The sequence below is a fragment of the Scylla paramamosain genome, chromosome 27, assembly GCF_035594125.1.
Source record: "Scylla paramamosain isolate STU-SP2022 chromosome 27, ASM3559412v1, whole genome shotgun sequence".
NCBI classification, from domain to species: Eukaryota; Metazoa; Arthropoda; class Malacostraca; order Decapoda; family Portunidae; genus Scylla; species Scylla paramamosain.
Genome location: NC_087177.1, coordinates 10,091,809 through 10,106,697, shown reverse-complemented (window position 1 = coordinate 10,106,697; position 14,889 = coordinate 10,091,809). Strand labels below are relative to the sequence as shown.

At 46.5% G+C, this 14,889-nt stretch overlaps 1 protein-coding gene and 1 long non-coding RNA gene across 3 annotated transcripts in view; one reads left to right on the top strand and one right to left on the bottom strand.

Annotated features, from left to right (window-relative positions):
• LOC135114489 (uncharacterized) overlaps window positions 1–14,889 on the top strand; it is a 47,709-nt gene that overhangs the window by 6,591 nt on the left and 26,229 nt on the right. The gene's annotated exons all lie outside the window — the stretch shown is intronic.
• On the bottom strand, window positions 5,153–13,958 carry LOC135114193 (achaete-scute complex protein T4-like). The gene is made up of 3 exons (XM_064029934.1): window positions 13,015–13,958; window positions 7,933–8,365; window positions 5,153–7,110 (listed from the first exon to the last, which is right to left on the bottom strand). The coding sequence occupies exon 1, from the start codon at window positions 13,888–13,890 to the stop codon at window positions 13,018–13,020; it is 873 nt and encodes a 290-aa protein (XP_063886004.1). The 5' UTR covers window positions 13,891–13,958; the 3' UTR covers window positions 5,153–7,110; window positions 7,933–8,365; window positions 13,015–13,017.

The following is a 14,889-nucleotide window of genomic DNA, read 5'->3' as shown; positions in this document are numbered from 1 at the left end:
TTCACAGCGACACATACATACGTACACTCATACAGATAAAGGGTATTATATACAAGCTAGTTTAAACTGGATTCCCTTCCCTGCCCTCATCCCGACATACACACTCGCACATTCAAGAAAAAATACCGCAATATCGATAATTGAAGCTGTATCCTACCGAGTCACTACCACCAGTGTCTAAACCATAGCACAGCACTGGTCAGTCTTTCATAACTACCCTCTTCTTTCCCTCATGTCATCAGTCCCTACCGCTCTTCCAGCTATGAGGTTATTCTCTCCTCGCACGCAAACATGTACAGGCGTGTCCTCAGTTCCCAGATCAAATTGCGTTCTTGGTTTACAGTTTTGCACCTCAGTGTAACTATTTCAATGCTTCTCTTGTAACATTTGGGGGAAGCCGCGCCATAGGGATGTGGTCTGGAGGGAGGGACTGGTTTAAGGGGCTGAGGTCTGGAGGGAGGGACGGGTTCAAAGGACTAGGGTCGGGTTTTACGTTGTTTGGAGAATCAAGTACAAGGAGAGCTACAGTTGGTGTCGTGGGAGGGAACATGTACGGAGGTGCAAGTGTTCAAATAAGGTGATGCCATGCTGAACGAGCCTCGCGTTGTCACTCCGTTGTTCTTGCCATCATTAAATTTCTGGTCATTCAGTATATTTTTTTTTTTTTTGTTTATATATTTATTTTTATTTTCGTTAAGAACACAGTGGGACTTTTCGAGGTTCCATATACGTAGCAATTGTAGAACCTTCCTCCAAATGTGGGTACTGTGTGAAGCCACGCTGTTGTTATTGTCCATGATAGTGCGGTTCCGTCATATTTTTAGATTCCATATATGGTCTTGATTTTTTAAGTAAGGAGTGTGACCCTACCATATATAAAACACTGCACATCTTAATCAGCTGTTCATCTCTGTGTCATTACCAGTTGTGTTTTCTATACTCTGTGATGAGTGACCTTTTTTTTTTTTTTACTTACCAAAGGATTAAAGTCCAAAAAGGATCGAGAAGCACTTGTTGATGATTCACTTTTTTTTACTCTTAACACAAAGGGAGAAGGTGATGCAGCAGACCTAATAACCCTAACGACGGTGCTCGTTATATGTTGTGCTAACAGAAAATCTAAAGTAAAGCATATAGGATAATTAAAGGCTGCAATTCACTGCCAAAAACCCTTAGAAAAGACGATTCTGTACCTAATAGCTTACCCTGCCCTGAGTGGCCGGAACACTCACCAGCGCACACCGACGCGTCACTCGTTGCTCCGTGGCACAAAAAAAACTATTGACGTTAATTGAAGGGAAACGCCTCATGTCGGGAAGCCTCTGTTTTGTGCTTCGTCTCGCTCGTCTGCGCCGCTCCAGCTACCGAGAAAGCCTCACGTGAGCAACACTCAATAGAATCATAACTTTTTTCTTACATGATTCCCCTTCAGCCTGGCCACTGGAGCGGTGATGGTTAAGCCGTAGAAATGATGCCAAAAATAGGGGCTGCGTAATCGTGTAATGGCTCGTTTTTCTATTCCGGAAAGCCGCATGTACGTGGAACATCTGTTTCTGGGAATGTCTGTGTTTAGCTTACGTGCTTTGTCTGATCCCTGCCACTTGTAAAAACTCTGAAAAGCATACACGCCGCCATGCTTGTGTTGAAGTGTTCGTCTTTTGCTATTATGAGTCAGGTTTAGTTGCTCTCTCTCTCTCTCTCTCTCTCTCTCTCTCTCTCTCTCTCTCCTCTCTCTCTCTCTCTCTCTCTCTCTCTCTCTCTCTCTCTCTCTCTCTCTCTCTCTCTCTCTCTCTCTTATAATTACCGGGGCATTGTTTGTTCCGATTATTTGTCAATGACCATAAAAAATAATAACCATAAATTTTATGATGGATAAATATTCATCTATTTAAGTAACGGCAAGTGAGAAGGTAGTAGTAGCAGTAGTAGTAGTAGTAGTAGTAGTAGTAGTAGTCAAGAGGGAGGTTTCAAGACACTTATCCTGTAATTTTTGGCTGCCGCTTTCGACCCTGTTCGAGGACCGGCACCTCAGTGGGTCTTTTTTTTATTGCAGTTTTGTTGCCCTTCGCCGGTGCCCCTCCTTCATTAAATAAATAAAAAAAAAGTAGTAGTAGTAGCAGTACCAGTATTTATTGCTGCTGATGCTGATAAGAATAACAATAACATTAACGACAAGAATAACAATAAAAATAATGACAAAAATAACAATTGCAATAATTACAACACCAATTAAGCAACCAAAACAATAACATAAACACGAAAGCAGAACTAAAACAACACAAGTAACACAAGCAAGCAAGCAACAAACCCCAGCAGCAGAACGTACTGGCAACACCACACACACACACACACACACACACACACACACACACACACACACACACACACACACACACACACACACAGAGCGTCCTTGTATGTGAATTTTATACAGCTCACGGTTTTTCTACGTTTTTTTTTTTTTTTTTTAGTTCAGTCACATTTTATTTGTGCTTTTGTGGTGTGGTTATGTGTGGGTGTGTGAGTATGAGTGAAGGAAAGGAAAGGAAGTATATGATGGTCTGGCCTGTGACTCGCCGCCATAAAATCAATACACAACGTGGCATTGAAAGCAAGTAATTATTGATAGGCGAGGAATTACTGTCAGTCGAGGCATAAGGTCGAGATTGGGGCTCCTCATGGGGAACAATGGCAGGCAGGATGTTGGTCCTCCCCGGCCACGATTGTTTATCCCGCCATGACACACACACACACACACACACACACACACACACACTTCTCTCCCACTCTCTCCCACATACATACAGACACCAACCCCCCCTACCCACCCTACATATAAACTTCACTCCTGCTCCACACACACACATACAGACAGCCCCACCCAGTCACCACTACACACACACGCAGAGAGACACCTCCACCCACCCACCAACCCACCCACTTGCACCCGTAATGACCCTCTGTACCAGTAAACTTGACCTAAAACAAGCGCCGTCCCTTTGACCTCAACCCCGTCAACTTTTTATTGTTTACCTGAGCGTGGTATTTTTTTTTTTAAGCGTCCTTGTCGTCTTTGTTAATTTTTTTTTTTCGTTTTTTCTTTGCTGCGCTTCTTATTTAAGTATTCTTCAAAGAGAAAGGGATAGAACTAGAGGAGAAGACAGAGAGGAAGAGAAGGAGGAGAAGTAGAAGCAGAAATAAAAACTAGGGCAAGGTAAAGTAAGGATGGATCTGTGGATTTAGAAAGTTGAGGAAAGAATCAAGTTTGTTAGATTCAATTTTAAAAAAGCTGAAGTAAAGCCGCAGAGAGAGAGTGAAAAGGGGGAGGGGGGGAAACGAAGATAAGAAGGAAAGTAAAGCAACAAAGATGGAGGAGGAGCAAAGAAAGAGGAATGGGATGAAGAAATAGAGGAAATAACGATTGGAGGAATGTCTGAAGGAAGGAAAGACGAGTAGGAAAGAACCAGGAACAACAGAGCACTTGGTTGAGGAAGAAGAGTTTGGGAAGAAAGAAGGAAAAAAGGAAGAAATAGGCGAAGAAACGGGAAGTTGAAAAGGAGAAGAAGAGAAAGAAGACCGTGAGAAAAAGAAACACGAAACGGATGAAGAAACATAAATAAATGGATGATACTTTCACAAATGATGAGAGAGATGAAGAAAAGTTTAAAGAGGATGAACAAGAAAAACAAGAACAAGGAGAGAGAGAGAGAGAGAGAGAGAGAGAGAGAGAGAGAGAGAGAGAGAGAGAGAGAGAGAGAGAGAGAGAGAGAGAGAGAGAGAGAGAGAGAGAGTATTGTTCCACAGGTATTATAGAGGGCGTAGCAATTACATCTTTGAACACGTCCAGCGCCACGCCATTAATTATGATTTAATTGACATTGTTCCCACCCTTACCCCCTCCTCTCTCTCTCTCTCTCTCTCTCTCTCTCTCTCTCTCTCTCTCTCTCTCTCTCTCTCTCTCTCTCTCTCTCTCTCTTTGTTTGCATGTCTCCTTATGTGCTAGTGCTAATAATAATAATAATAATAATAATAATAATAATAATAATAATAATAACCATTAAAAATGTGATAGTTAAAACAATGACAACTTAATAAAGGAAGTAATACGTAGTTGTGGTGTTTGTTTTCCCATTTATAAAGTTTCTTATTACTCCACAAACTAAAATCCGAGACCCGACTCGAAAGAAAACTAGGAAAGAGAGAGAGAAGGATTTTTTTTTCTTTCCATGGCTAATGAAAAAAGTTCAGTAAAAAGTTGATCGAATGAAGGCCCTTAACCCTCAGTTCATGTATTTTTTGTCATGTTTTTTTTTTGCGAGTCACGGATAAAACAAAGGTGACTATAAATAAATAATATCGCGTTGTTATTGTTATTTATCTCTCTCTCTCTCTCTCTCTCTCTCTCTCTCTCTCTCTCTCTCTCTCTCTCTCTCTCTCTCTCTCTCTCTCTCTCTCTCTCTCTCTCTCTCTCTCTCTCTCTCTCTCTCTCTCACACACACACCCACACACACACACACACACACCAGTGACACTCACCCACACGACTAGACATTCTTCAGGAAATTATACCTTATTTCAAATCAGTCCTTTCTTGTTTTTTCCCCTTTTTTTTTTAATCCTTTTATTTCCTCGCAAGTCCAAGAATAACACAGCTGCTTCGGGTTATATTTTTTTGCACTCTTCCTCTCCCCCTCTCTCCTTCCTTCTGAGTCGTTCATGGTGTCTCTCTCTCTTTCTTTCTCTCTCTTGGTGCTGTTGCCTCTAAGTAAACACCAATGTCTACTTATTTACCTTCTGTTTTTGGTTCTGTCTAGTGTGTGTTGGAGGATTTGCGTTTTCCGTATGTGTGTTTTATCTGTGTATTCGCAGGAGAGGCAGGAAGAGAGTAAAGGGTGATCTGTAGTGGTGAATGAGTTGCTGGAGGGCGCTTAGAGAGAGAGAGAGAGAGAGAGAGAGAGAGAGAGAGAGAGAGAGAGAGAGAGAGAGAGAGAGAGAGAGAGAGAGATTGAAGGAAGATAAGGAAGGCATTAGGAAAGTGAATGTATTGTTTTAAGCAGGAAATTACAAGGACAGCCAGACACACACACACACACACACACACACACACACACACACGCACACACAGGAAAACAGGGTAAGAATATAACTTAAATTCTTTTTCATAATAAAGCATCGCCTTTATTTTAACAAAAGCTTATGCATACATATAAAAGTTCTATACAGTATGTACACCCTTGCCAGAAACACAACAAGAATCATTTGCCCCAAAACCCAAAAGGACTAAAGTTTAAATGGAAGGCCACGAACCCAAGCATGGAGGCCTGGAGCACTCCTTTCATGGGTCATTAGTGCGTCCTTTGGGTGTGGGCAGGCCTATAGAGGAGGGGCCAGGGTCAGGAGGGCCCCGAGACGAGAACAGTTGGTGTGGGTACAATAATAGAGGAGTAACATGTTAAAAAAATAATGCAACAATGATGCGGGCGTAATACTATACACTATGTAGTACCACAGAGGGCGTGGAATGTTCATGTACGTAGGGAATGCGTGGACGTGTCTCATGCATTCTGATTGTGGAGGGTATAAGATGTGGATACAATCGTCCATGTATTAGGAATGAATATCGGACGAACATGAAAAAAAAAATAATAATAATAATAATGTATCGTTTTGTCTTCATTTAATTTACGTCTTTGTATGGAATGGATGTAGACATTTTGTACATCTTATAAATACAGGATATAATGATCAGTTACTGGAATGCCAAACTTGTACTGGTTTGAAGGTGTGTGTGAAATGCCTACAGCCCAAACCTACAGGCGGCGCGCAGGAGCCAGCGAGGGGGGAGAGGGGGCAGGCTGGCTATGTGCTGCGCGGCGATAAATTCTTAACACTAATGCAATACTGATTGAGTCTTTTTTCGAATGAGAGGATCACGCACCCTTTCGGGGCTTGAGCATTAGGAGATCATAACAGCTAGACTATAGTACAGGGTCACGACAACAGGAGATCGATCAAAGAGTCAGCGTAACATTCCAAAAAGGTTAGTCAACAAAGATAAGGCAATAAAAGGCACATAAGTAGTTTTGGAAGCATTAGGAGCCGCGCCTCGCTCCGGAAGCACGGCGGAGGGAAGGCTTGTTTGCGACTGGTTAAGAAGCGCGTAGAATACATTCATATATATATCTTTTTTTAGTAACAAATATATGTGGAATTAAAAAAAAAGATGAGAATCACCACGAAGGAATCAGAGGGCAATAAGTGTTTTCACGGTATATACGACGATACTGCTGCGTTTTGGTCTGTGTGGTTACGACGCTAGGGCCGGCGGCTGTACCGACCGGGAGATTACGTGTTAGGTCTTCCCCGCCAGCCTGGGGATCTGGGGGCGGCCCTGGGCGTGCGGCATCCGTGGGGTGGTGTCAGGGGCTGGACTGACTAGCAGGCCAGGAGATCACAACCCACCCTGCCGCACGCACGACTCCTGTTAATATTGGTTAGTTGAGGCTGGCGTCACTCAGCACAACTTCCGTGCTTCCCTCGTGATGCCAGCCGTGGGAGCCAGGCAAGGTCGCGGCGCCCAGGCATAGCGGGGGCTTTGGCGTAAGCATATCATGTCTTCATTATGCTCTGCTGTACTTTTGACTAGACATTCACAAACCGCAAATAAAAAAAAAAAGGAGTAACTATATGAAAGGATATGATATAGTATAGTAAATTATGTGAGTTCACCCCGACAGTCTTAAGATTCTGAGGTGATTATCTTGCCATGCTTCCTGTGTGTGTGTGTGTGTGTGTGTGTGTGTGTGTGTGTGTGTGTGTGTGTGTGTGTGTGTGTGTGTGTGTGTGTGTGTGTGTGTGTGTGTGTGTGTGTGCGTGTATGTGTACAACCAAGGCAGACTCCGGCCGGGCCTCTCTTCTTCCTCCTGTTTTCCTTTTGTTCTCCGAGGCCTTGTTGATTGAGTAGTTTGTTCCTTTGTTTTCCTGTGCTCCTCGGCTCCTTGTTCTTCGGGCACATTGTTCTCCCTCCGGTCGTGGTGGTGGTGGAGTCGTGAGTGAGAGAACGGGTGAGGCTTCTTGCAGCACTGCGTCAGGAGATCTGTGTGGGACGTCCTGGAAAGAAAGAGAGAGAGCTGGTTAGTGAAGGTGCAGAGATGTAGGATGCTGTATGAGAGAGAGAGAGAGAGAGAGAGAGAGAGAGAGAGAGAGAGAGAGAGAGAGAGAGAGAGAGAGAGAGAGAGAGAATCACATGTGACACAATGAATAATGTATGATGTCCCAAGGATGTCCATCACGCCGCCCTCCCTTCCCTCCCACGCGACTCTGTGCTTCGCTCCCTCTTTTACTTTCCCGCCGGCAAAGGTAAACATAGCCCTGATTGCTTTAGGAGCAGGTCATTGTGTGAGGGACGACCCTAACCTGCCGTCACGGGAACAGAGCGACTTAATACTGCCATCAGGAACGGTCCACCACCACCACCACCACCACCACGCTGTGACATGATGATGGTGCGCTGGTATGTAAGGGAATATGTGTAGTACTGTTTTTCCTACTATATATTTTTTCTTTTTAAAGCAGCCGTAAGAGACTTTTAAATAGATCACGTCAAGTTTGGTGAGAATTTAAAGTAACATTACTGTTTAATGTTTAGGTTAAAATAACGCTAAAAAAAAAAAAAAACTTTCTCCTTCTGTCCCTCTAAAGCTTTTCTCCCCCTCCCCTTCTATGTGAGTTAGGCCCATGACGCAAGACTCACTATTCCAAGCCATTAAGCGCGGGATCATGTAAGCCTCACTAGCAATTTAAATCAGGTGGCAGCAGCACAGTACAATCCCCGGCCTGGGAACTGTAGCTACGTCACGGCTCATGCCAATTCAACCCGCCCATTGAGCACATCGTCTGGGATGCACTGGGACCCTTTCATCTCAAACTCACCGGTTATTATTAGCATTAGAAAGTGGGAGCCCCTCTTCCTTCTTCAGAGACGGCTGAGGGCTGGCGGTATCTCGAGGCTTTATCTAGCTGCCGGGAAGCCGTGTGGAGGGCAGGGGCTTCCTTCCAGACGTAGCTGCATTTAGGCGAAGTAGGAACACCAGGGCAGTCACGTGGAGCATTCACAAGGAGGACTGACGCAGCACTTCCTCCTTTCTCAATATGAGGTCCACGTTCAGCGGAGGCTTAGTGGAGCTGTGGCCAGGAGTGAGCTTCTTCAGGAGAGCTTGAGCGTGAAGGCCCGTGCGGGGTGGCGCCTGGGTGTGTGGGGCGGGGTCCTCTGAGTCATAGGTGTGATACAGACGGATCGGAGAGCGAGCTGACCAGTAGAACATGGTATTGGAAAAGCATGACTAGATTTCTCCACTTGCAGAATCTGTGAAAGAAAGAAATATTTTTGTTAGTTGTGAAATTTGTAATTCATATCCTTTACCTTTCTTCATTCCTTTTTCAGTGTCCTTCAGTCCTATAGATATAAAGCTGCACCTCACTCACACTCTTCGCTGGATATCAAATATTATACAGATAAAAATTTTCCATCAAAAGTTCCCTCTCGCCCCTTATCCCGGCTGTCTAGACGGCATTGAATTGAATTTCTCCAAAGCGTGGCCCGTTTCAATGGCCGCATTCAATGGACAGAATTATATTTTCCAGTTTTACAAAAGACGAGTTGGCGGAGGGAAAAGTTCGCGGCGGTACGGGGAAACACCGTTAGAGCGGCGCATCCTCACGGAAATTTCAAGCAGGGAGAAGTGGCGATCCTGGCCAGCCGCCCGCGAGGCCCAGCACACTCGTCATAAATGTACCTGAGCATAAATCCATATCAGATCTAATCTCCGTTTCTTCCACAGCAGCACAAACGTGTCCATAGAGCAGGGTTGGGACGAGGAGCTGCGTGAAGGGAGGGAGGCGGGAAGGAGAGGGGAGGGGGGGTTATTGGGGATAGAACTACAGATGGGGGTTGGTTGCTCACAAATGCGAGTTGCCAAGCAGGGTTAATGGCTCATGCCGCTGCGCACTTGATGCGTTGCATCATCTACGTTCTCGCACGACGTATTTTCAGACGAGATTTGCACATAGTTCTTTGTAATTTTGGAATCGTGGCCCAAACACGATGAGGAGGGGAGGGGGCCGGGGAGGGCGGCGGTGTTGGTTATCGTGGCTCTGGCGGCCGCGGGACAAAAGCGGGAGTCTGGCGGGATACGGCCCACTGCACTACTTCGCTCCAGTGATTACCGCCGCGTTCGAACCCGTCCCCGCGACCACCACCCTCGGGCCCCGCCTCGCTCAGGTTTCATCTCCTGGACATCTTCGCCTGGGTGGCTGCCTCGCGGGGGAAGATGGCAAAAAAAAAAAAAAAGCAATTATACATTCAACGCATTGCTCCACGTGGAAATATTAGTTCAGAAGAGAGAAAAAAAGATGTTACGGAAGTTGGGGCTCCCAGTCTTTTCCTTTTGTTCCGTTTTCTTTCCTTTCTTTTCCTGTGGAGCTGTTGGCGAAGGGCTGAGTTTGCGTGAGTGGGACGTTATGAGGAGGAAGGCTACGCACTCCTCCACGCACGGCCTGCCAGCCTCAGCTCAATTGAAGATCAAAGAAAACTGAATACATCAATGGGGAGTTATTTGCATTCTGCCCCTGACTGAGGAACAATTGCTAGCTGCTCCTTGTGCTTCGTGATTTCTCCTCCACCTCTTACTCCACCTGCCCAGAACTTTCCTGTCCCCAGCCCCATTAGCTTGACTTTCGACCCCCCCCCCCACCCCTCTTCATCATAATCGCACCCTATAGTCCCCTCATAGCCCGAGGAAGTGACGGTCTTATGCGCAACATTTATCGGCGTTAGGTCACTGGTCTCGTGCGTGTGAGTGTGTGTGTGTGTGTGTGTGTGTGTGTGTGTGTGTGTGTGTCATCCAGCCCATTATGCGCGTAAAAAAGACGTTTAAATCAAACAAAGCACGCACATTCTCATACTGGAAGCAAGAAAATTATGGATTGTGACATTCTTTCGCAGAAGTGTTTGTGGTTGGGCGGGGCGAGGGACGTGTGCCGACTGATGGTGAGAGAGAGAGAGAGAGAGAGAGAGAGAGAGAGAGAGAGAGAGAGAGAGAGAGAGAGAGAGAGAGAGAGAGAGAGAGAGAGTACCCACCTACGTCACTCGTTTATATACAACAGGAAATCCCTGTAATTACGTGTTGAAAGGGGAAAAAAGATAACTTTACGAATTACTAGGAAATAGAAAGAGACAGGAAAAAAAGATAATGAGATGTTTAAATTACAGAGACCTTATCATCAAGAGGCTTATCACTACGATCCATATCTCTATCTCTTTCTCTCACTAACATCCTCCCTAACGTACTCACAAATGAATGCAAACCGGATTTCGCTCTTCTTCCCGATGCTGCCTTTTATTAGGTGTGGAAGGGAGAGACGGTGAAAGTGCGGCCATTGAGAGGTGAGAGGGAAAGGCAGAGGAAGAGAGAGAGCCTGGTGAGAGGGAAATGAGTGTGCTGGGATGGGTGGAGTTCAGAAGGAGGAGGAAGAGGAGGAGGCATGAAGGCACGTGAGGGTTGTCCATGAAGGGTGAGAGGGAAGTGAGAGGGTTGGGACTTGGGAGCGGTCATGGGGAAAAGGGGAGGGAGGGATGGGGAAGGGAAGAGGGTTTGGGGGGAGGGATGATGGAGGAATGGAAGGCTTCACGCTCCCTGGGGAGATATGGGTTCTGCTTTGGTCCCGATAGAAAGAGTGAGAGAAATAGAGAGAAAGAAAACAACAACTATTTGAGAAGAATGGTTAGAACTCTGATTATGCCTGTCTTGAAACACAGGTATGGCTACTCAATTGCTTATCATTTACCTGTAGAAGAGACTCGCCAAGAGCAACAAAAAATCATTATATTGAAGTATAAAGTGTTTAATATTTATTTAATAGTATCTATTTAATTGTATTCGTCAATCTTTTTATTTTTTTGTATGTGAATCTGTCAGTTACCTACTCATTCCTGTATCAAAAAATGGAACTTAGACAGACGGAAACAGACAGATGGTACAGTTTCCCAAAGTTCCCACGTAGCTCGGTCAGCAGTCCTTTGGGAAAATATGACCAAAATTTATGTGGGCACATATGTTGTTGAGCAGCGTGCGCGGGGCGGCCACCCGGGAGGCGCCACACAAAGGCGGACCGTTGATGGAGCTTACGGGTCCGCCCGGGGCTGCTTTTTCCTGAAATTTAGCTTTTGGCCAAGGGAAGAAGGAAGCGGTGGGCAGGTCACGGCGCCGCGATACTGGTGGAGCCTGGACTGTTACAGCTGCGAGAGAGAGAGAGAGAGAGAGAGAGAGAGAGAGAGAGAGAGAGAGAGAGAGAGAGAGAGAGAGAGAGAGAGATGGGGGGGAGGCTGGAGTAGGAGAGGAAGACTAAATATATATATATATATATATATATATATATATATATATATATATATATATATATATATATATATATATATATATATATATATATTAAACAGGGAATGGTGGAGAAAGAGAAAAGAAAAAAACAGGAGGGATTGTAAAAGGAAAAGAGGGAAGAAAAAATGGACTAAGAGAGAGAGAGAGAGAGAGAGAGAGAGAGAGAGAGAGAGAGAGAGAGAGAGAGAGAGAGAGAGAGAGAGAGAGAGAGAGCTTCTTCGTTACCATATCGTTGAAATCTCCAACAAATCCAACGGGACGAAAACAATGACTACATTATCATCTCTTACTTTATCCTTCCATGACCTGAAAAATGAAGTATAACACGAATTCTTGTCATGCGCTTGAGCAACCCGTCCTCTTATAAGCATCCCCAGGCTTGCTATCACCATACCACCCCAACAGGAAGGCCAGGCGAGATAAAGATGACGGGAGACTCAGTAGCTGACCAAATTCCACTTTCTCTTTAGAACGGAAGCCAGTCCCCGGGGATAGGTGGGGGGGTGGAAGTCGTGACTGTCCACTGGTCAGGGATTAGACCGTCTGGGGAGGGGAGTTAGGGACCGGTGCGCCTTCTACTCTACCTCTCCTTCCTTCTCTCCGTCTTCATTCATATCTCAATAGGAGGAAGGCCAGGAGATAGACACTAACAGAGACTTACTCTTGGCCTTGAATAGGAGCAGGAAGGAACTGACTGATGAGGTGATGTCACTACAATGTAGATTAACTGATTTGGGAGTTGTGTTTTGCATGTGGTGTTCATCACACTGATGTGAGGAAGAGCAAAAAAGTCAGCAATGTTGCGGTGGAAGCGTTTGAGAGTCGTGTGCTTGTGGTCGGGAGGAAAGCGGATCATCTGACTTGCGGGTGTGTTTTAACAGCTCCTGTTTGGGGGTTGCCTGCTCCTCACACCACTTCTTGCCGCGGGCGTGGCGTTGCTGCGTAGCGTATGCCATGAGCACTGCTCTCAATCTACACTACAACAGGCTTATTCTCCACCGCTCGCCTTCCTGCACGTATCTTGCAGGCGTGCCACGGTTACTATGCAAGAATCATGGCAGTGAGCATCTTCCCAAGACCGACTCTCATCCCTTACGCCACTCTCACTGTCGTCTTGTTGGTCAACTCTTACTTTCGTTCCGTAGTACGTAGTACAACCTCGTGTCCCAGCGTGTAACTTTCACTTTCGTTGTTGCATTATATTAACGCCAATCGTGTTCACGAGTCATTAGTTTGCGACACGTGTGTTCGCTTCACAGAGAACTTGAACTTAAGCACACCACAAATGCTATATTAATTTTCGTATAAAGCTTTTTACACTACTGCAATTCTCGATCTTCGTGCTCCATATTTTCTAGTGTATTACCCAAAACACACACAATTATTTACTACATTTCAAGTTACGTACTATTCTTGTTTTTACGTTTTATGCTATACTACTGCTACCATTAGGTCACCTAACTATGTACTTCAACCCATCTTACCTACATCTCCCATTTTGCTAGATAGCTTCTGTAATACTTGAATACACACAAGTCGCCCTCAACATGAGCAAGCACGGCTCCTGAACACTGACCTGCTACTGGCACTGTTGCCAGAGTGCGATGGCGTCGAGCAGCTCCTCGTCCTCAGGAGTGTTGGCAGGGTCGTAGGTTTCCAGGGAATCTAGAGGGTCCAGGAGGGTGGTGGTGGCGGTGGTGGTGGTAGTGGTGTTGTTCACAGGGGAGAACACACTCGTCACGTTGCTGGTCACTGTCGCTGTGCCCTCCGTAACGGAGATGGCAGAGTCAAAGGAGGGCGTCGGAGAAGCAGCAGCATCGCTGCAGGTCGGAGACACAGAAGCCGCACTCATCGGATACACTGACGCCGCCACTGGGGACACATTCTCGCTGTAGTAGTAACTTGGGTACTGTAAAACTCTGTACTGAGTCTGAGAAAGGGCTGAGGTGGGCGCCACGGCGTTGGTGTAGGGGTGTGAAGGCGCCCTGGGCGAGGAGACAGCCTGTGAGGTGTTGACCAGATTGTTGGTGTTCAGCATGAGGGCGTCGTGGTCCTCCAGCAGCTCCTGCAGGGAACGGATGTAGTCCACTGCCTGCTTGAGGGTCTCCACTTTGCTGATCTTCTTGGCCTTCGCAGCTCCGGGGATGTGCTGCCGGAGCGTCGCGAACCCGTTGTTGACTTGCTTCACGCGGTTCCTCTCTCGTGCATTGCGGCGCGCCACTGCCACGGGCGCTGGCGACACAACGTATCCGACGCCAAAGTTGATGCGTCTCTTACACTTCACAGGCTCAGGACTTGGTTCAGATAATTTCCTTTTGATTCCCGTCTTGGGTGGCGTCAGTGTGGCTGGAGAAGTGGTGGTGGTGATGACTGTCACGCCCTTGGTAACAGTAACACCCTTGTGTGGGGACGGCCTGATAGGCACCAAACGCTGTGTGGTGGTGGCCGACATCCTGCGGTACTGGCGCGTGCGGCACGAGTGGCGGACCTCTACTAACTACCTTAAAATTCGTAGCCCCTCTATTTGTAACCTCGGCGGGTTAGGCCACGCCCACACCGCCAGGTGATCGCCGGCCCTGACGCTCACAAGGACCTTCGTCTTACTGCGGCACGACGCTCACGTCCCTACACGGCAAAAAGTGCACACCTGGTGAGAAATAAAGGATGCATCTAGGTGAATCACTAACATTTTAAGTGAAAAATTGCTAAGTGCGTATGGTTTGAACGCATTCAAGTCGCTAAGTTGGCAAGACATGGCAAGTAGCGTCGGCGCGTGGCTGGGCGCGCGACCGGGGCGCGTGCCAGCGGCGTGGGGACCTTGGCGCGCCGCCACGCGAGCACACCAGTACACCAACACCACACCTCGCCATACTACTATCACGCTCCACTCAGGCCACACACTCTCACCAAGTTCACGGCCACATGAGTCAGAGGCAGGCAGCAAGGCGCCGGCCGAAGAAAAACTCACGAGGTTTCACGAGCGATGTATGGAAGCACTGCGGGAGGGAGGTGCAGGGCACCAAGGGGGAGGGACTTCTGGGTACCAGAGGTGTTATCAGTAACCACTACACACACACACACACACACACACACAGACACACACATCTACAGTAAATGGACATAAGGTGTTTGTCGTGGTGATTATTTTCGTTCTCACCCCGTACTGCCAAGAAGCACAACCTCATGCCCCCCGGTGTCACAATCGTCGTATACCACACTGTATTTCCCACTGAGGCACACACACACACAATCAGCAGCATATAACACCAAACAAACAGGCAAGTTTTATTTTTCTTCAGAAAGCGGTTTAAAAATAGAAAGCACAAAAAAACAGGTAAACTTAAACGTTAGAAAAAAGTCCCCAAGCTAACCCAATCATAATGTTGAGAGAGAGAGAGAGAGAGAGAGAGAGAGAGAGAGAGAGAGAGAGAGAGAGAGAGAATCATCAAAA

Coding starts and splice junctions, on each gene's coding strand:
- LOC135114193 (XM_064029934.1), bottom strand. CDS start 13,890: ATGTCGGCCACCACCACACAGCGTTTGGTGCCTATCAGGCCGTCCCCA.